This window comes from Bos indicus, chromosome 6 (assembly GCF_029378745.1).
Source record: "Bos indicus isolate NIAB-ARS_2022 breed Sahiwal x Tharparkar chromosome 6, NIAB-ARS_B.indTharparkar_mat_pri_1.0, whole genome shotgun sequence".
Classification (NCBI taxonomy): Eukaryota; Metazoa; Chordata; class Mammalia; order Artiodactyla; family Bovidae; genus Bos; species Bos indicus.
Window position 1 is genome coordinate 6,120,283 of NC_091765.1, and position 21,596 is coordinate 6,141,878.

Genomic DNA, 21,596 nt, shown 5'->3' on the forward strand with positions numbered 1-21,596 from the left:
AGAAAGGAGCGGTGAACGAAGAGAGTGTGAAATCTACAAAGGCCTCAAAGCAGAGGCGTTTAACACAGTAAATTCACTGAAACGGAAAATCTGATTACACAAGTGTCTACAATGTTTCAGTGTATGAATGTCAAATCGATTGTTGGGTCGAAAATATATTTAGAGACACTGAAGAAAAAATTTCAAATTGACTTCGGTGCTGTTCTTTAACTGTACCCTCATATACCACAGGTCTGTCAAAACAGGAGCAAGCTTGTGCTCTGGGCTTCTAGACATGAAATGTCCCACAGTTTTCTTTTCTTTCCTTCCCTATAGGATATGCTTTACTTTATCAATCAAAAAGGGCCGTTCACAGAAGGCATCTTCAGAAAATCACCCAGTATAAAATCATGCAGAGCCCTAAAGAAGAAACTAAACTGTGGAGACACAGTGAACTTGAATGAGGAACCAATTCTTGTTATTGCCTCCGTCTTAAAGGTAAGGAAAGTTTGACCATTATCCACGCACGGTAAATCTGAAGGTATATGACTGATCCTTCATTATGAATGCCCAAGAAACCTAATAGGCATAAGAGAGGAAGGAGCTGAAAAGTGAAAAACACTTCACAAAGCCAAAACTGAAGGAAGGTACCGCAGATGTTATAAGCCCCATACATTAGATATTTTCCTTTTTCATTGCACATCTTGACTCCTGAACACTCCATGCAAAGGAATAACAAGATATGTCAAAATACCCACTTACACATTGAGTGTTTACCAAAACAAGCTTCCTGCTTTGGATGACTTCCTCATCACCTTCCTAATGAAGGCCACATTTCCAAAATAAAATTCATATGAAGCTTTTGGAAACAGTTAACAGAAGTAACTTCCCAGGTGGCTCAGACAGTAAAGAATCCGCCTTCAATGCAGGAAACCTGGGTTCCATCCCTGGGTTGCCAGGATCCCCTGGAACAGGGACTGGCATACGACTCCAGTATGGTTGCCTGGAGAATCCCATGGACAGTGGAGTCTGGCAGGCTATAGTCCATGAGGTGGCACAGAATTGGACACGGCTGAAGCAACTTAACATGGATGCAGGACAGATGTTTACTCACTATGGTAAACTCGTGTGTTTAGTGTGTGTGTGTGTGTCTGTGTGTGTTAGTCGCCTAGTCGCAGCCGACTCTCTGTGATCCCATTGACTGTAGCCCAGCAGACTCCTCTGTCCATGGAATCTTCCAGGCAAGAATACTAGAGTGGTTTGCCATGCCCTTCTCCAGGGGATCTTCCTGCCAGGGATCGAACCTGCATCTCTTGCATCTCCTGCATTGGCAGGCAGGTTTTTTACCACTAGCACCACCTGGGAAGCCCATTTGTCTTATAATGAATCAAAAAACCCTTAGTGAGGCCACCAAAATCTCTGATCACTTCATCATCCTTGCTTCCCCTGTGTCTCAATGCCTTTTACTTGAAAATTAGTGTAGGGATGATGCCACCATTTGTTCCTTCTTTTTCCTCCTTTTATCTCCCTTACCATCTTTAATGGGCTTTGTTAACATTTGTAAGTTTAACCCACCACCCAAGGTTACAGTTACATGGTAACCAGTTTTACTACATGCCTAATCTTATAAATCTTATTTTTAAAGGGAGTGCAACAATCAAAATCTGTTTGGAATTTTGCAAAATTCAATAGGTTTATACAAAAAATAGACTGAGTTTGAAATGATACAGCTAAATCACCAGTGTGTAGTTAAATTTCTACCAGGGCGATAATACAACAGAAAGAAAAAATTAATCAGTCCATCTTGGTACTTGTTAGCAGCTATGAACAAAAATATATTGATGTAGTAATAACTACAGACAGGTTATTAAAATTATCTTAGAAATCAAATAACATATGGTGTTTCCTTGTCCCCTATTAATGTTTGATTGTATGGTAATACCAACAGTGCAGGTATGATTTAGAGTTGACCCCTTGACACTTGACCCATAATAATACACACTAGATATGCAAACAGCAAGTAGAGTGCTACCCTCTAAAAGGTGCACACTTGGAACTGATTTCACTTTTGAGCAAGTGTTACTAGGCTCTTGCCTGTTTCCATGCTATAAGCACAGACTAGTAAGTGGGTGGCTACTTATGGGTACAGGTCTTTGACAGTCCCAAAGTTTTCTCTTCCTAAAGTTGATTGATCTTGGTGGGGAATCAAACCTTGCAACTTTGGCCTTGAGAATACCATATGTCAAAGCAACCATGGAGTTGGTGTAAATCAGAAATGAATATATAGTCAGAACCACATTGAGTTTGTCATTAAACTGTGTATAAACAGTGGTCCAATAGCAAATACCATGGCATATTCTGCATGAGTCATGTCCTGGCTTAACCATACTCAGTCTCACCAATCGATTCTACAGCACAGGGTTCAGGAGAGAGAAGAGACACACTCCAAGTGCATGTAGTTTGGTACACAAGGCAAAGGCCCTGCTGCACACTCCCAGACTCCCAGAAGCCAAAGGCAGATGACATGGTTGAATGGCATCACCAACTCCATGGACATGAATTTTAACAAGACCCAGGTGTTGGTGATGGACAGGAAAGCCTGGTGTGCAGTCCATGGGGTCACAAAGAGTAGGACAGGACTGAATGGCTGAACTGAAATGGAGTGTTTCCTCCTTCCAAATGTACTGCGGACACTCCATAAGAAGCATAGTGAAACCCTGATGACCAGCATTGGGTACTGTATACCAATTCCAAGAAAAAGTATGAGAGGACTGAGACTTTGTACATTACCTTCATACTCTATCCTCAGTACTCAAGAGAGTGCCTGACGCAAACAGCAGCTCAATAAGTACTGAAACAAGCGAACACTAACAGGATTACAATCATGATAGTTACCTTAGAAACACTGCCTATAGAAGATACTAGTAAGAGAAGTCAGGCTGTATATTCGGAGAAGGCAATGGCATCCCTCTCCAGTACTTTTGCCTGGAAAATCCCATGGAGAGAGGAGCCTAGTAGGCTGTAGTCCATGTGGTCGCTAGAGTTGGACACGACTGAGCGACTTCACTTTCACTTTTCACTTTCATGCATTGGAGAAGGAAATGGCAACCCAGTCCAGTGTTCTTGCTTGAAGAATCCCAGGGAAGGGGAAGCCTGGTGGGCTGTCGTCTGTGGGGTCACACAGAGTCGGACACAACTGACACGACTTAGCAGTAGCAGTAGCAGGCTGTATATTAAGACCAGTAGAAGCAAGTTGTGCCTTTGAAACTGGCAAGGCAAGTTTGCACAACAGTTTACAACCTCATCTCTTTTAATAGGCCCCATTCTATGATATTAAGACTTGGTCATCAGGATAAAGTTTTCAGGCTTCCACTTAGGAAGCTGATATCTGCATATTCTATCCCACAGGTGTCAAGTTGCAATGTATCTAAATTTTCAGTTTCCTCCTTGGGTGGATATATTCCATTCAAAGTGTTGTAAGGGTACCATGTAGTTTACCCATGGGGGTTTTGATTTATTTCTAACACCTGCTGCTTAAAAGCCTGTAGAACTGAACTTTTATATATATATATATATATATATATATATATATATATATTTTTTTTTTTTTTACGGCCTTTGGAATTTTTAATTTCTATTCAAAATTACGAAGAACTTACACAAATTAATAAGAGAAGACTGTTGTATTAGTTTTCTTTCATGACTATAACAGCTTGCCACAAACTTAAGGGTTTAAAACAATAGTATTGTATTATGCTGCAGTTCTGCAAGTAGGAAATCTGTTACAGGTCCTAGTGGGCTGAAACCAAAGTGTTAGCAGGGTTGCATTCCTTTCTGCAGGCCCCAGGGACAAATCTATTTCCTTGCCCATTCAGATGTTGGAATTCAGTTCCATGCAGTTGTAGAGCTAAGATCTCCTCATCCTTGCTGTCAACTTGAGACTGCCCTCAGCTCCTAAAGACAACTTCCAGAATCAGCAACAAAATGTCAACTCATTCTCACACTGTCACCACTCTGACTTGACTTATTTTCCTTCTACTTACACTTTTTAGATTTCATATGAAATCTTAGGGCTTCCCAGGTGTCTTTGTTGTAAGGAATCTGCCTGCCAATGCAGGAGACGCAAGTTCGATCTCTGGGTTGGGAAGATCCCCTGGAGAAGGGAATGGCAACCCACTCCAGTACTCTTCCCTGGAGAATCCCATGGTCAGAGGAGCCTGGTGGGCTGCAGTCCATGGGATCGCCAAGAGTCAGACACGGCTAAGAGACTGAATGACAATAAAAAAAATTTTTTTTTAAAAGAAAAAGATTGAAGCTATTTCGATACTAGCTTTTTCCCAAAGAGCACACATACTTCAGGTTTTCTCTTAATATGTGTAGAAGACCATGTAGGGGTGTAATTTTGTTTGTTTTATTTCAGAACTTCTCTTTCTTGAATCACAAGCAAGCATGTGTCTGAAGTAAACAAACAAAATGGGCATGTGCGTTTCTTTTCAAGAAACTAATAGGATTTAGGATGAGTTATCACCAGGCCTTGCCAGTTTGTACTAATGTGTTAACATGTACACAGAGATAAGTTCCAGGTGATAGAAGGAGCTTTAGCTGCATTCTCACTACAGCCCAGACTCTACTTTTATGCTTCTAATTTTAGTTGGGGAAAATCCAACCAGTACATCTAGGTGTGCAAGGTTGTGGAGAATCACAGCCAAGCTCTGTGTGAATCAGTGTGCGTTGCTGTGAAGCAATTGAGGACTGAATTGAATTTTTCAAGTAAATATGTTATTTGAAAATTCTCCATTGAGTTTATCCTAAGAATAATATATACTTTTTGATCTATATAAGGATTTTCTTCGAAATATCCAAGGAAGCATATTTTCAGCCAGTCTCTATGATAAATGGCTTGATGTTATTGATCAAGGGAATGAGGACGACAAAATAAAGGCGACCCAGAGGTAATGATGCCATAATTACTCAACTCTGAGAAAATACAACCAACATACTCTTAGGAAAATATTAGCTTATACTTTACAGCTGTGTCCTCTAAAATAATGACCAGTATCACGGGGTTTCACTTGATCATGCCCATGGAAGCCAGTTTGAAATGAGATGCATGCCTTATTGGTCACACTGTAATTGTCACCAATCTTATTAACATGGAATGCTTGACCATTTTATGCCTTCTGAATACACGAAACTGATGGAGGTGAAATCCACTGGTCTCAAAAGAGATGATAAAGAACCAATCCGCCAGTGGTATGATCTTAAATACAAACACATAACTAACCAGAGTAGTTCTTATCTGAATCAGGAATTAAATTCAGTGAAACATTTTGTATGCATTCATGCCTGGAACTGTGAGAATGGACTGTGTACATGGTATAAAAAGAAGTACTTTGTTCTCTGTATTTCCACTTACTAAGCAAAATGACTCGCTTTATTTATAAGTGTGTTTTCTGTCCTTAGGCTTCTAGACCAGCTGCCGAGAGCCAATGTAGTTTTTCTGCGATATCTTTTTGCAGTTTTACGCAATATTGAGCAACATTCCTCATCCAATCAGATGACAGCTTATAATTTATCAGTGTGTATAACCCCAAGCATTCTTCATCTGCCTAATTCTGGCAGCTCAGAATTAGGAAACTTTACCAAAAAGGTAACGAGATCTCTTATTCTTATGCCTTGTGGGGCAGAGTCCCCATCTTGAACCTGAAGTCTGTAGTATTAACTCTGATGAACCAGTTTTTAAAGTGCACATTTTAATTACACTGCCTTGGAGTGGCAGAGTCCTACTCTGGTTGGGCATGGGAAGGTGTATTATAACTGAGAACAGTTGACTCACTTCCCCTTTGCCACCCAAGAGATTAAATGATAGAGAGGTAAGAGTAGGATGATATGATAGAAAAGAACCTGGCTTTGGAATCAGAGAGCCAAGGTTCAACTCTCAGCCTAATCACTGAGGGTATACAAGCCTCCAAACTATGATTTCATCATTACACAATGATGACAACACCCAATACATCTGGTCACTGTCGGCACACCTTAGCGGCCTGGGCAATATGAGCACCTGAGGCTCCACACATACTGGCCGCACTCTGCCAGCTGTGGCTCATTCAGGAAAGTATTTGGCTTCCATTGTGTCTCCGCCAGAGGATGAGGAAGCTAGTAAAATATTTCAGAACATCCTAACAGAGCCACAACATGCCTAATATGATCACAGATCTTCCCCAAGCTGCCCCGGACAGCAAGTGTGAGGCATGGCAATGTAGTTAGACAGACAGACATGTTTCTCTCCAGATGCTTTCTTCCTTCACAAACCCTCCCGCCCCGCACAGAAACCTCTGCTACCCACGTTTCAGTTATTTCTTCACTGAAGTGAATTTCACAATTTGTGTTGTATTCGATACTTTATAAGTTTTAATAAGATGCCATATATAAATCCTATCTCAATAAAACTAGAAAATTTTTAATAAAAATAAATAAAACTTAATAAGAGAATATACATTTTTGTTCCAAACATCCTATGTGTGGTGCTTAAAAGTCATCCTAGTTTTAAGCATGTAACCATCATTACAAAATTTAAGTTATTAAACCAGGCCACATATTATAACTAGCCCACTGACTTAAAGAATTTTAAAATTTGAGCCCAAAGTACTCTTGAAAGTATCAGTTATTTCTTAGAAAAAGCTGATGTATATATATATAATATATATATATATATATATATATTATATATATATATATATACTTTAATCAAGTCTGAATTTTTCTCAGACTTCTTTTGCATTGTTTGTTAGAGCCAAGATTCATGGATGAAATGTGATATACTATTACACCATATGTAAAGTAATACCCCATTTTTTGCCCCTTTGTGTTACAGATTTCTTTCATACAATTTCTCATTGAAAACTGTCTCAAGATATTTGGAGAAGATATCACTTGTCTCTTTGGAGAGATGTCAGTGAGTTCTGATAACAGTGATATCACTGATATTACCGATAACAGTGAGAAGGTTGCAGGTACGTGAATAATGTAACTGGCTTTGATGCCAAAGACAGCAAGGCTGCCAGGGGTCAGTGGGAGATCCTAGAGCCCAAAGCACATTCTAAGGGCAGTAATTTCCATCTGCTCCAAGACATGGGAAGTTTCCCACTTGTGAGATCAAAGCAAGGAGAAGACTGTTCTGATTTCAGGAAGCTACTAGTAAGCTTTAGGAGACATCATGGTTCAGTTCTGTTCAGTTGCTCAGTCGTGTCTGACTCTTTGTGACCCCAAGGACTACAGTGACCCCAAGTCCTTGGGGTCGAGGACTGCAGCGTGCCAGGCCTCCCTGTTCATCACCAACTCCCGGAGCTTACTCAAACTCATGTCCATCGAATCGGTGATGCCATCCAACCATCTCACCCTCTCGTCCCCTTCTCCTCCTGCCTTCAGTCTTTCCCAGCATCAGGGTCTTTTCCAATGAGTCAGTTCTTCACATCAGGTGGCAAAAACATTGGCATTTCCAGCCTCAGCATCAGTCCTTCCAATGAATATTCAGGACTGATCTCCTTTAGGATGGACTGGCTGGATCTCCTTGCAGTCCAAAGGACTCTCAAGAGTCTTCTCCAATACCACAGTTCAAAACGAACCTCACAGTATATTATTGCATTTGGAAATTTTTAAAATAAAACTTGAAATGCAACTCATATATAAAAGATGTGCTCTGGCTTAACCTAGGTTGAGGGGCCCAGAGCACTGCCTGGTTTATTCCCCTCTCCTTCCTTTTTCAGGTCAGTGGTCCCTGAGGCACTGCAGGTTTCTAGTGCCTTTGAATTAGGTTGAAAAGAACCAGCATCACTGAGAAAAAAAGGACTAATATCAGAAAAACTTTCCAGGCTATCAACTCTTGTACCACTATTTACCAGTTGGGTTAACTTTGGCCAATTGTTCTAGCTCAGTTTCAGTTTCTTCATCTCTAAAGTGTGAATAAAAAATATCTAAATCTTAGGATTGCTGTAAAGATTAAATAAGATAATTGATGTAAAACAAATCTGTAAAGAAGCAATTAATAGGGCTAGTAGAAGTCTCATGAGATTAGAGTTAGTACTACTTGAGCCTAGCAACAGTGGAAACAGTGTCAGACTTTATTTTTGGGGGCTCCAAAATCACTGCAGATAGTGACTGCAGCCATGAAATTAAAAGATGCTTACTCCTTGGAAGGAAAGCTATGACCAACCTAGATAGCATATTGAAAAGCAGAGACATTACTTTGCCAACAAAGGTCCGTCTAGTCAAGGCTATGGTTTTTCCAGTGGTCATGTACGGATGTGAGAGTTGGACTGTGAAGAAAGCTGAGAGCCGAAGAACTGATGCTTTTGTACTATGGTGTTGGAGAAGACTCTTGAGAGTCCCTTGGACTGCAAGGAGATCCAACCAGTCCATTCTGAAGGAGATCAGCCCTGGGATTTCTTTGGAAGGAATGATGCTAAAGCTGAAACTCCAGTACTTTGGCCACCTCATGCGAAGAGTTGACTCATTGGAAAAGACCCTGATGCTGGGAGGGATTGGGGGAAAGAGGAGAAGGGGACGGCAGAGGATGAGATGGCTGGATGGCATCACTGACTCGATGGATGTGAGTCTGAGTGAACTCTGGGAGTTGGTGATGGACAGGGAAGCCTGGTGTGCTGCGATTCACGGGGTTGCAAAGATTCGGACACGACTGAGCGACTGAACTGAACTGAATATCTGAGAACATGTTCAAACTAAGATCTCTCTGCTTTCATTTCATCAGTGATAAAAGAACAATCTCTTGAATCTGAGCCAGTGAGAATGACAATGTTTTACAAAAAGGGACAACTGCAGTATGATGCCATGACCTCATCAAGGATGGGTCCATCCACTGACCTGTCTACAGTATTCTAAGTCCCCGAAGATTACAGTCCCCGAAGATTACAGTCTCCATAATCACACTTTATCCTTCCTTTTTCTTTATCCTATAATAAATATCTCACTCAAGAATACTTTTTACAAAATATTTGCATAATTTTGTTGAGTTTGAATTAAATGCTCAGATTTTATCCAGAAATAAATGAATTTCCTGGCACAAGAATGAACACGAGGCACTTCAACCAAGAAAACCACTTTGGATCATTCAATGAAAAATAAGACCTTTCAAGGTCCCAGCTTATACCATTTCAGTTTTTCTTGATCCCATATATCCGTATGTGAGAAAATATTCCCCCCAAAGTATCTCTTCTTTCATTCCTACCATATTTTTTGTACTGTGTTGTACATTTTTATATTGATGCAATAGAAATAGGTTAGAAAACTATTTCATTTGCTTATGATTCATTTTAACACTTTGGTAGAGGCTCAACTGGCAGTTTGGGTCTCAACTAAGATCACTTATGAACTTTTAAGCACTTGGCAGCTCAACCTGGAGTAAGCTACATGTCTGCTGTTTGAAGTTGGCTCTGGGTTGATCCCCATGTCTTCAACAAGAAAACCGGCCTACTTCATATGGTAGAAGAAGGGTTCCCAACAGCAAGAGAGGCTTTTCAAGAGTCACCGTAGAAAAGGGCTCCACAGAAGACTACAAAGACAGTGAGTTATTCATTATTTACTGAGGAAAGTAAGGGAGTTCCAGAAAAACATCTATAGTCAGCTTCACTGACTATGCTAAAGCCTTTGACTGTATGTATGCATGGTGCTCAGTTGTTTCAGTCGTGTCCAACTCTTTGCAACCCTATGGACTGTAGCCCACCAGCTCCTCTGTTCATGGGATTTTCCAGGCAAGAATACTGGAGTGGGTTGCCATTTCCTCCTCAGGGGAATCTTCCTGATCCAGGGATCAAATCCATGTTTCCTGAGACTCCAGTGTTGGAGGTGGTATCTTTACCTGCTGAGCTGTCAGGGAAGTCCTTTGACCATGTGGATCACAACAAACTGTGAAAAATGATTAAAGAGATGGGAGTACCAGACCACCTTACTTGCCTCCTGGGAAACCTGTAAGCCGGTCAAGAAGCAACAGTTAGAATCGAACATGGAACAGAGGACTGGTTCATAATTTAGAAAGGCTGTATATCATCACTCTGCTTATTTAATTGATATGCAGAGTATATCATGCGAAGTGCTATGCTGGATGAATCAAGTTGGAATCAAGATTTCTGGGAGAATTATCAACAACCTCAGATATACAGATGATACCGCTCTAATGGCAGAAAGTGAAGACAAACTAGAGTCTCTTGAAAAGGGCGAAAGAGGAGAGTGAAAAAGCTGGTTTGAAACTAACCACTAGAAAAACTAAGGGACAGCTAGATCATTTCCTCAGAGGAGAAGAAATTACAGAAGCATAAGAGAAAAAGAGAGCATTTTATGGCTTATGAGTTTTGAAAACTTAGTTTCCTAGGAAACAAAAACAACACATGGCAGAGGGTAAAGATCTAGGTGGAAACCTCATGGGAAAATCCTTAAATCATTAGGTGTATGGAACACATGCCACATTTCATAAATAGAAACCAAGGGGAATTAGGAAGCCCCCAGAGAACAATTAAATAACATGTCTAAGAAAGATGGGGCATCATACATTCATACAGAATTTCTTGTACCTCAACATGGAACAGATCAGTGAAGTTATTCCCAGCAACATGAGAATTACCATATGGAAGGAACAAAGAGAACCACTGGATTTGAGTAACACATGTCTCAGCAATAGTGGTACAGGCCAATCACCTGGGACAAGAGAGCAAGTAGGACATTTCAGCAGATGTCCAGCATACACAGATGACACAGTGGATAAATGCCATGCCTCATTCCACAATCACCTAACTCCTTAGCATAAGAAGACTCCAGAACATGATACATTCATGGAGAAAATGGAAAGACCTTGAATTTCTGCCAATCTGGGAACAAAGGATTACACTAGAAATGTACCATTTAAAACTATACAACAGTACATATCTTAATATATTACAGTTTGTCGACTGAGATGGATACCAATATATATAGAATACTTGATCCATGCATTGTTTCCATAGCAAGGGTTCCAGGGTCAAACAGATTTGGGAAATGCTATATTTTCCTACCGGAAATCAAAATGCCCATTAACATATTAATGTCTTAGAGAAGACTCACAGTAAAGAAACTCAGTATTTTCCACATCTGACCTGAGAGGTCGTTTTGGAGGAACCCTATTAATGAACAATCCTAGGAACATACATATATAAACACTGCTCTTAGTTTACCTTCTTAGGTCACAGAAGATCCTCTACAATGCAACCTGCTCCAGTAATCCATTTTTTCTTCACTATCTCTCAGTGTAGATCCTTTTCTTTAGCTAGGTCAGACACTTCACTGTTTCCTGAACAAGACACACACATATCTCTAAGTATAATTATCAACTCCTCTTTGTCTCTAAATATACACAAACTAGATAGCTACTTGGGTTCTACTCACTCAGAAATTTCACAAGAGACACCTGTGACCATTCCAGCTCAAATTAATTGCTCTTTTATAATGCATAAACATTTGACCCCATTAGATATTGGCTCATATGCTGCTATGCACCATCAGGAATTACACTGGTATTTTTATACATAGCTCAACAATCCAAATTCCTGTGGTGAATGATTACCCGTTGTGTTAATTTTATATTACTTTTAATGCCTGGGTAAATGTCTACTAAAAAAGGTATAAATGAATTTCTGAATTTTTCTAAGAGTACAGAAATTTTACATTGACTGGTAATGACTGCAAATTTTAAAACCGAAGAGGTAGAAAACAGCACAAATGGAATTTCAGTGAGTAGCAGTAAGACATAAGTTTTAGATATGACCTTAAAGTCTTTACTGTTCACAAGTTCTGGTAGTCACTGTTTTTATTCATCTAGCAAAAATGGGATATCGGTGTGATATATTTGGGAATAATTGCATGCTTGTATAAATTTTCTTTTAAGTAGAAACAATTCCATAACAAAAAGGGGTAAAAACATGGCTGGGCAGTGTATCTGTGCGTTTTTAGGCCAAGAAAGATACACAAAAGTCTCTCAAATCTGAAGAGGAGAAATAACAGGAGATAAAGAAAAGCTGAAAACAGTCTGTCAACTGTAACTCACAGAGGAGATTCTTGCCATGTGGAAATGGCGAATAAAGGTCAGCTTCCCCCTAGGATACTCACCAAGAAAATCAAGTTATTAATTTTAGAAAAGATTCTAGGAACTGATAAACTATAAAAGGACCCACCTGTCTAATGTAGAATGAATAAAAGGCAATTCGATTTTCTGATATTAGTCTTTACTATAGCTAGTAAGATCTGTGTAATCATCAGACAATTTTCACTTAGTGATGTAATTAGGGTTAAATATTTTCAAAAGCAAAGCAAAGATACTAAGGATGAAAATATTGATTGATTCCAGAAAGAGAGCTATTGAAAGGCTTTAAGAGGAAACTAATTCTCTTTATGGTGATTAATAATTATGATATATTGACTAGAATATGAATGTAATATATATATTCAATTTTTATTCCACTGCATTAGCTATATCTCAAATAATTATTTTTATTTTTTAGTATTTTAGTTTTTCAATCATTCAGTCAATACATGTTATAATTTTGTGAATTATTCTTTAATCCATACATTGTTTATGCTTTTCTTTTTTTTCAGGTTCCCATACTGAAGGATTTTCATTACTATTTGTAACAGCTAATTTCTAACTTTAATAGAGTAGTGACTAGATAATATGTGAATGATTGTGATTCTTTGCGACTGCAGGTATATAGTAAATTTTAAACGTTTAAATGTTGCATGCATGCTTTAGAAGAGTGTGTATTCTCTGTTGGGTTCTCTTTTGGGTACAAAGATATATATGTATGTATATATATATATATATATATATATATTTATTTAAAATCATGCTATATATGTTACTCTGGAGAAGGACATGGCAACCCACTCCTGTACTCTTGCCTGAAAAATCCCATGGGTGGAGGGGCCTGGTAGGCTACAGTCCATGAGATGGCAAAGTCAGACACGACCGAGCGACTTCACTTTCACTTTTGACTTTCATGCATTGGAGCAGGAAATGGCAACCCACTCCAGTGTTCTTGCCTGGAGAATCCCAGGGACAGAGGAGCCTGGTGGGCTGCCATCTATAGCGTCGCACAGAGTCGGACACGACTGAAGCGACTTAGCAGCAGCATATGTGTTACTCAAATCCTCTCTGTATATTCTCCAAATTAGAGGTTTCTAAGAGAGGTGTTAAACTCTCCCATTATGATATTAAGTTTGTCAATTTTATTTTGTAATTCTGAGTTTTTATAGCTGTTTTTTTTTTTTTGGAGGGGGGTTACAGTCTACATCTATATTAAGCATACACAAAGTTATAATTTTTATACTCTTCATAAATATTCTTTATTAATGTTAATGCATCTGCTTTATATGCTATTTTGAATAATATTTTTATTTCAGCTCTTCTTTTGGTCCATATATGCCTAGAATATCTCTTTTGCTTTTTCTCTTTTTAAATTTTCTGTTTTAGGGTGGGTGTGCACAGATTTGGTGGTGTGCGTGTTTTTGTGTCAGTGTCTCCTATAAACACCATATAACTGATTTTTTTAAAATATCTAAGCTAGTAATTTTATTTTTAATTTAACCAGAGTCATGTAATCTATTTACATCTGTTGTCACTACAATGTATTTTGAGTTACACCATTTTATTCCATAGTTTAGTTTCATCAGCAGTTTCTAATGGCTTCATTTGTCCTCCTTCTTCTAACTTTTATTGGATTAGTACACCGTAGATAAGTGTTTACCTTATTGATTTTTATTTATACATATTAAAACTTCTCAGACATTATCTCTCTGAATATGCTGCTGTAACATTCCTCTATTATCTTTTGCTAGCATCCCATTAAAATTCTATTAAACAAGGATTCTTGAACATGATATCTCAAAATTGTTTCAATGTTTTTCTTTATGCTGCATCTTGGGTACAATTCTTAGTTCTCTCTTCCAGTTTGTTAGGTCTTTAACTTTGTCCCATTCCAGAGTTTATGTTTTAAATTTTATGAGTTTTCAAATGCTGATATATTTTCTAGGGCTACCAACTGGATCTTTTTCCTATCCTTATGATTTTATACATATATTTTTAATACAGATCATTCCTTTTCCTTTCTGATTCTGGTACCCCAAGAAATAGCCTGCTGCTGTATCAATACCTAAAAATGTGGAAGGGGCTTTGCAAACTGGGTAGTGAGCAGAGGCTTGGAGGAGTTTTTGAGATACATGCTAATAAAAGCCTGAGTTACTGTGAGAACAATATTGGTAGAACTATAGATGTTAGAGGTGATTCTAGTAAGGATTCAGAAAGAAAAGAGGAGAGCTTGAGAGGCAGTCTATCTTCTTAGAGAATAAACAAATAATTATGAACAGAATGTTAGTAGAAATATGGAATTCAAGGTCATCCTGGTGAAGCCTCAGATGGAAATGAAGAAGACGTTACTGGAAACTAAGAAAAGATAACCATGTGATAAAAGGCAAAGAACTTGGTTGAACTGGTGTTCTAGTTCTGTGAAAAAGAGAACTTGCAAGCAAGTTCTCAAAATACTCAAAAATGAGTATTTATTTCAGCGGCAGTGATTCACCCTCCTCTGTCTTCTGGCTCACTGATCTGTTGCCCTGTACCATTCAATCTACTGTTGATTCCTTCGAATGCATTTTTTACTTCAGTTAGTGTGCTCTTCATCTCTATTTGGTTTTTTGGCTCTTTGTTAAAAGCTTTTAACTTCTCACTTAGTGCATCCATTCATACTGTGGAAAACACTTCAGAGGTTTCTAAAAAAAAAACTAAAAAGAGAACTACCATATGACTCAGCAATCTCACTCCTGGGTATATATCTGGAAAATACAAAAATTCTATTCGAAAATATACATGCACCCCAATGTTCATAGCAGTATTATTCCACTTTCAAGACACAGAAGCAACCTAAAGGTCCATTGACAGATGAATGGAATGCACATATATACAATGTAATACAACTCAAACACACTGAAACCATACTCACAGAAAACTAGTCAATCTAATCACACTAGGACCACAGCCTTGTCTAACTCAATGAAACTAAGCCATGCCCGTGGGGCAGGTCATGGTGGAGAGATCTGACAGAATGTGGTCCGCTGGAGAAGGGAATGGCAAACCACTGCAGTATTCTTGCCTTGAGAACCCCATGAACAGTATGAAAAGGCAAAATGATAGGATACTGAAAGAGAAACTCCCCAGGTCAGTAGGTGCCCAATATGCTACTGGAGATCAGTGAAGAAATAACTCCAGAAAGAACGAAGGGATGGAGCCAAATCAAAAACAATACCCAGCTGTGGACGTGACTGGTGATAGAAGCAAGGTCCGATGCTGTAAAGAGCAATATTGCATAGGAACCTGGAATGTCAGGTCCATGAATCAAGGCAAATTGGAAGTGGTCAAACGAGATGGCAAGAGTGAATGTCGACATTCTAGGAATCAGCGAACTGAAATGGACTGGAATGGGTGAATTTAACTCAGATGACCATTATGTCTACTACTGCAGGCAGGAATCCCTCAGAAGAAATGGAGTAGCCATCATGGTCAACAAAAGAGTCCGAAATGCAGTACTTGGATGCAATCTCAAAAACGACAGAATGATCTCTGTTCTTTTCCAAGGCAAACCATTCAATATCACAGTAATCCAAGTCTATGACCCAACCAGTAACGCTGAAGAAGCTGAAGTTGAACGGTTCTATGAAGATCTACAAGACCTTTTAGAACTAATACCCAAAAAAGATGTCCTTTTCATTATAGGGGACTGGAATGCAAAAGTAGGAAGTCAAGAAACACCTGGAGTAACAGGCAAATTTGGCCTTGGAATACGGAATGAAGCAGGGCAAAGACTAATAAGAGTTTTGCCAAGAAAATGCACTGGTCATAACAAACACCCTCTTCCAACAACACAAGAGAAGACTCTATACATGGACATCACCAGATGGTCAACACCGAAATCAGATTGATTATATTCTTTGCAGCCAAAGATGAAGAAGCTCTATACAGTTAGCAAAAACAAGACCAGGAGCTGACTGTGGCTCAGACCATGAACTTCTTAGTGCCAAATTCAGACTTAAATTGAAGAAAGGAGGGAAAACCACTAGACCATTCAGGTATGACCTAAATCAAATCCCTTATGATTATACAGTGGAAGTGAGAAATAGATGTAAGGGCCTAGATTGATAGATAGAGTGCCTGATGAACTATGGAATGAGGTTCGTGACATTGTACAGGAGACAGGGATCAAGACCATCCCCATGGAAAAGAAATGCAAAAAAGCAAAATGGCTGTCTGGGAAGGCCTTACAAATAGCTATGAAAAGAAGAGAGGAAAAAGCAAAGGAGAAAAGGAAAGATATAAACATCTGAATGCAGAGTTCCAAAGAATAGCAAGAAGAGATAAGAAAGCCTTCTCCAGTGATCAATGCAAAGAAATAGAGGAAAACAACAAAATGGGAAAGACTAGAGATCTCTTCAAGAAAATCAGAGATACCAAAGAAACATTTCATGCAAAGATGGGCTCGATAAAGGACAGAAATGGTATGGACCTAACAGAAGCAGAAGATATTAAGAAGAGATGGCAAGAATACACAGAAGAACTGTACAAAAAAGATCTTCACGACCCAGATAATCATGATGGTGTGATCACTGACCTAGAGCCAGACATCCTGGAATGTGAAGTCAAGTGGGCCTTAGAAAACATCACTACGAACAAAGCTAGTGGAGGTGATAGAAATGCAACTGAGCTATTCCAAGTCCTGAAGGATGATGCTGTGAAAGTGCTGCACTCAATATGCCAGCAAATTTGGAAAACTCAGCAGTGGCCACAGGACTGGAAAAGGTCAGTTTTCATTCCAATCCCAAAGAAAGGCAATGCCAAAGAATACTCAAACTACTGCACAATTGCATTCATCTCACATGCTAGTAAAGTAATGCTCAAAATTCTCCAAGCCAGGCTTCAGCAATATGTGAACCGTGAGCTTCCTGATGTTCAAGCTGGTTTTAGAAAAGGCAGAGGAACCAGAGATCAAATTGCCAACATCTGCTGGATCATGGAAAAAGCAAGAGAGTTCCAGAAAAACATCTATTTCTGCTCTATTGACTATGCCAAAGCCATTGACTGTGTGGATCACAATAAACTGTGGAAAATTCTTCAAAAGATGGGAATACCAGACCACCTGACCTGCCTCTTGAGAAATTTGTATGCAGGTCAGGAAGCAACAGTTAGAACTGGACATGGAACAACAGACTGGTTCCAAATAGGAAAAGGAGTACGTCAAGGCTGTATATTGTCACCCTGCTTATTTAACTTATATGCAGAGTACATCATTAGAAATGCTGGACTGGAAGAAACACAAGCTGGAATCAAGATTGCCGGGAGAAATATCAATAACCTCAGATATGCAGATGACACCACCCTTATGGCAGAAAGTGAAGACGAACTAAAAAGCCTCTTGATGAAAGTAAAAGAGGAGAGTGAAAAAGTTGGCTTAAAGCTCAACATTCAGAAAACGAAGATCATGGCATCCGGTCCCATCACTTCATGGGAAATAGATGGGGAAACAGTGGAAACAGTGTCAGACTTTATTTTTCTGAGCTCCAAAATCACTGCAGATGGTGAGTGCAGCCATGAAATTAAAAGACGCTTACTCCTTGGAAGGAAAGCTATGACCAACCTAGATAGCATATTGAAAAGCAGAGACATTACTTTGCCAAAAAAGGTCCGTCTAGTCAAGGCTATGGTTTTTCCTGTGGTCATGTATGGATGTGAGAGTTGGACTGTGAAGAAGGCTGAGCACCGAAGAATTGATGCTTTTGAACTGTGGTGTTGGAGAAGACTCTTGAGAGTCCCTTGGACTGCAAAGAGATCCAACCAGTCCATTCTGAAGGAGATCAGCCCTGGGGTTTCTTTGGAAGGAATGATGCTAAAGCTGAAACTCTGGTACTTTGGCGACCTCATCCGAAGAGTTGACTCACTGGAAAAGACTCTGATGCTGGGAGGGATTGGGGGCAGGAGGAGAAGGGGATGACAGAGGATGAGATGGCTGGATGGCATCACTGACTCGATGGTCGTGAGTTTGAACTCCGGGAGTTGGTGCTGGACAGGGAGGCCTGGCGTGCTGCGATTCACGGGGTCGCAAAGAGCTGGACACGACTGAGCGACTGATCTGATCTGAATACAACTCAGCCATAAAAAAGAAAAGTTTTTTTGCCATTTCCAGCAATATGGATGGACCTGGCGCAGAGGATTATGCTAAGTGAAATAAGTAAGACAAAGAAAAATACTGTATGATATCACTTATATGTGGAATCTAGTGAATAAAAGAAAAAAGAAGCAGACTTACAGATATAGAGAACAAATAGTGGTTACAAACTGGGAGAGGGAAGAGGGGAAGGGCATGATAAGAATAGGGAATTAAGAGGTACAAGCTATTAAGTATAAAATCAGCTACAAGGATATTGTACAACAAGGAAATAACAGCAAATATTTTATGATAACTATAAACTATAACTATAAAGGTTATATTTGGAATATAACCTTTACAAATTATGAATTACTATATCAGACACTGACAACATATAGCAACTATAAAAATTGATTTTTATAATAAAATAAAATGGAATACCCAAAAAAGTGGGTTTTTAGCTGTAGAGGTTGCTCAGCAAACTGTTAAAGGACCAGTGTGGTTCCTCCTGACTGCTTCTAATAAAATGCAAGAAGAGGGAGCTGAACTGAAGAAGGAATTGTTGAGCAAAAAGGAAGCAGCACTTCAATACTTAGAAAATTTTCAGTCTCTACATTTTACACACACACACATACAAAAGTAAGCTTTTTCTAAAGAAAAAATAGAGGGCATGGCTATACAACCTTTGAAAATAAGACTAGTAGGGATTAGAATCACAAAATTATCCACCACCTCAGCAAAAACCAGGAATAGATATAGGATTTTATTAGCAGAAACACTGCCAATTAGGGATACTGAAACAGGACGAAATGAAAGAAGGCTGTTAAACTGCTTAGATTCTGTAAGAGGGAAGCTATTTGCAGCTATTTGGCTGCAAATGTACACTATTCTTTAAGAAACAAAAAGAAAGACTCCAAAGGCCATTCAGAGATCATCAGATTCCTTCTTAAGCTTCAAAGCCTGGGCCGTCACCTTGGTTTCAACAGGCCAGATGGCCTCCAACTGAAGCCTTGGGGATGAGACCTCCACCTGGCAAAGCCACAGGACTGACACCCCAGTGGGTCCAGAAGGCGGGGTGTGGAGCCAAAGAGGATTATTCCCAAGAAAATTTATAAACAATAAATGCTGGAGAGGGTATGGAGAAAAGGGAACCCTCTTACACTGTTGGCGGGAATGCAAATTGATACAGCCACTATGGAGAACAGTATGCTACTACTGCTGCTAAGTCGCTTCAGTCGTGTCCGACTCTGTGCGACCCCATAGATGGCAGCCCACCAGGCTCCCCCGTCCCTGGGATTCTCCAGGCAAGAACACTGGAGTGGGTTGCCATTTCCTTCTCCAATGCGTGAAAGTGAAGTTGCTCAGTTGTGTCCGACTCTTCATGACCCCATGGACTCCAGCCTACCAGGCTCCTCTGTCCATGGGCTTTTCCAGGCAAGAGTACTGGAGTGGGGTGCCATTGCCTTCTCTGGGAGAGCAGTATAGAGGTTCCTTAAAAATTAAAAATAGAACTATCATATGACCCAGAAATCCCACTCCTGGGCATATACCTGGAGAAAACCATAATTCCAAAAGATATGTGCCCCTCAATGTCCATTGCAACACTATTTACAATAGCCAGGACATGGAAGCAACCTAAACACCCATCAACAGAGGTATGGATAAAGCATGGATATGTATGTATGTATGTATGCATGCATGCATGTTAAGTTGCTTTAGTTGTCTTTGACTCTTTGCAACCCTATGGACTATAGCCCACCAGGCTCCTCTGTCCATGGGATTCTCCAGGCAAGAATACTGGAGGGGATTTCTAACATCTCCTGGAAGGCAGGTTCCTCACCACTAGCGCCATCTGGGAAACCTAATATGTGTGTGTGTGTGTGTGTGTGTGTGTGTGTGTGTGTGTATCAGTTCAGTTCAGTACAGTTGCTCAGTCGTGTCTGACTCTTTGCGACCCCATGGACTAAAGCACACCAGGCTTCTCTGTCCATCACTAACTCCCAGAGCTTGCTCAAACTCCTGTCCATCAAGTCAAAGATGTCATCCAACCATCTCATCCTCTGTTGTCCCCTTCTCCTCCCACCTTCAGGCTTTCCCAGGATCAGGGTCTTTTCAAGTGAGTCAGTTCTTTGTATCATGTGGCCAGAGTATTGGAGTTTCAGCTTCCACATCAGTCCTTCCAAAGAATATTCAGGACTGAATTCCTTCAGGATTGATTGGTTGGATCTCCTTGCAGTCCAAGGGACTCTCAAGAGTTTTATCCAACACCATAGTTCAAAAGTATCACTTCTTTGGCACTCAGCTCTTTATAGTCCAACTCTCACATCCATACATGACTACTGGAAAAACCATAGCTTTGACTAAACAGACCTTTGTTGGCAAATTAATGTCTCTGCTTTTTAATATGCTGTCATAACTTTTCTTCCAAGGTACAAGTGACTTTTAATTTCATGGCTGCAGTCACCATCTGCAGTGATTTTGGAGCCCCCCCAAAATAAAGTCTGTCACTGTTCCCACTGTTTCCCCATCTATTTGCCATGAAGTGATAGGACCAGATGCCATGACCTTACCTTTCTGAATACTGAGCTTTAAGCCAACTTTTTCACTCTCCTCTTTCACTTTCATAAAGAGGCTCTTTAGTTCTTCTTCACCTTCTGCCATAAGGGTGCTGTCATCTGTGTATCTGAGGTTATTGATATTTCTCCTGGCAATCTTGATTCCAGCTTGTGCTTCATCCAGCCTGGTATTTTGCATGATGTACTGTGCATGTAAGTTTAATAAGCAGGGTGACAATATATAGCCTTAACATACTGCTCTCCTGATTTGGAACCAGTCTGTTGTTCCATGTCCAGTTCTGACTGTTGCTTCCTGACCTGCACACAGATTTCTCAAGAGGCAGGTCAGGTGGTCTGGTATTCCCATCTCTTTCAGAATTTTCCAGTTTGATGTGGTCCACACAGTCTGCATAGTAAATAAAGCAGAAGTACATGTTTTTCTGAAAGTTTCTTGCTTTTTTGATGATCCAGTGGATGTTGGCAATTTGATCTCTGGTTCCTCTGCTTTTCTAAATCCAGCTTGAACATCTGGAAGTTCATGGCTCATGTACAGTTGAAGCCTGGCTTGGAGAATTCTGAGTATTACTTTGCTAATGTGTGAAATGAGTGCAATTTTGCAGTACTTTGAACATTCTTTGACATTGCCTTTCTTTGGGACTGGAATGAAAACTGACCTATCCTAGTCCTGTGGCCACTGCTGAGTTTTCCAAACTTGCTGGCATATTGAGTGCAACACTTTCACAGTATCCTCTTTTAGGATTTGAAATAGCTCAACTGGAATTCTATCACCTCCACTAACTTTGTTCACAGTGATGCTTCCTAAGGCCCACTT

The 21,596-nt window shown here is 39.8% G+C and overlaps 1 protein-coding gene across 25 annotated transcripts in view; it reads left to right on the forward strand.

Annotated features, from left to right (window-relative positions):
- LOC109553295 (mitotic spindle assembly checkpoint protein MAD2A) overlaps nt 1–21,596 on the forward strand; it is a 651,283-nt gene that overhangs the window by 500,264 nt on the left and 129,423 nt on the right. For 21 of the 25 annotated variants that reach the window (XR_011566996.1, XM_070790760.1, XM_070790777.1 and 18 more), the window contains 4 exons: nt 316–477; nt 4,822–4,931; nt 5,443–5,629; nt 6,854–6,992. Coding sequence is in view for 22 of the 25 variants with exons in the window: in XM_070790760.1 (XP_070646861.1) it covers nt 316–477; nt 4,822–4,931; nt 5,443–5,629; nt 6,854–6,992 (598 nt within the window). In the remaining 3 variants the exon portion in view is untranslated. Of the gene's footprint in view, nt 1–315; nt 3,531–4,821; nt 4,932–5,442; nt 5,630–6,853; nt 6,993–8,746; nt 13,897–21,596 lie in introns of those variants that run through there. The other 4 variants (XM_070790778.1, XR_011566997.1, XR_011566999.1 and 1 more) reach the window with 4 other exon arrangements.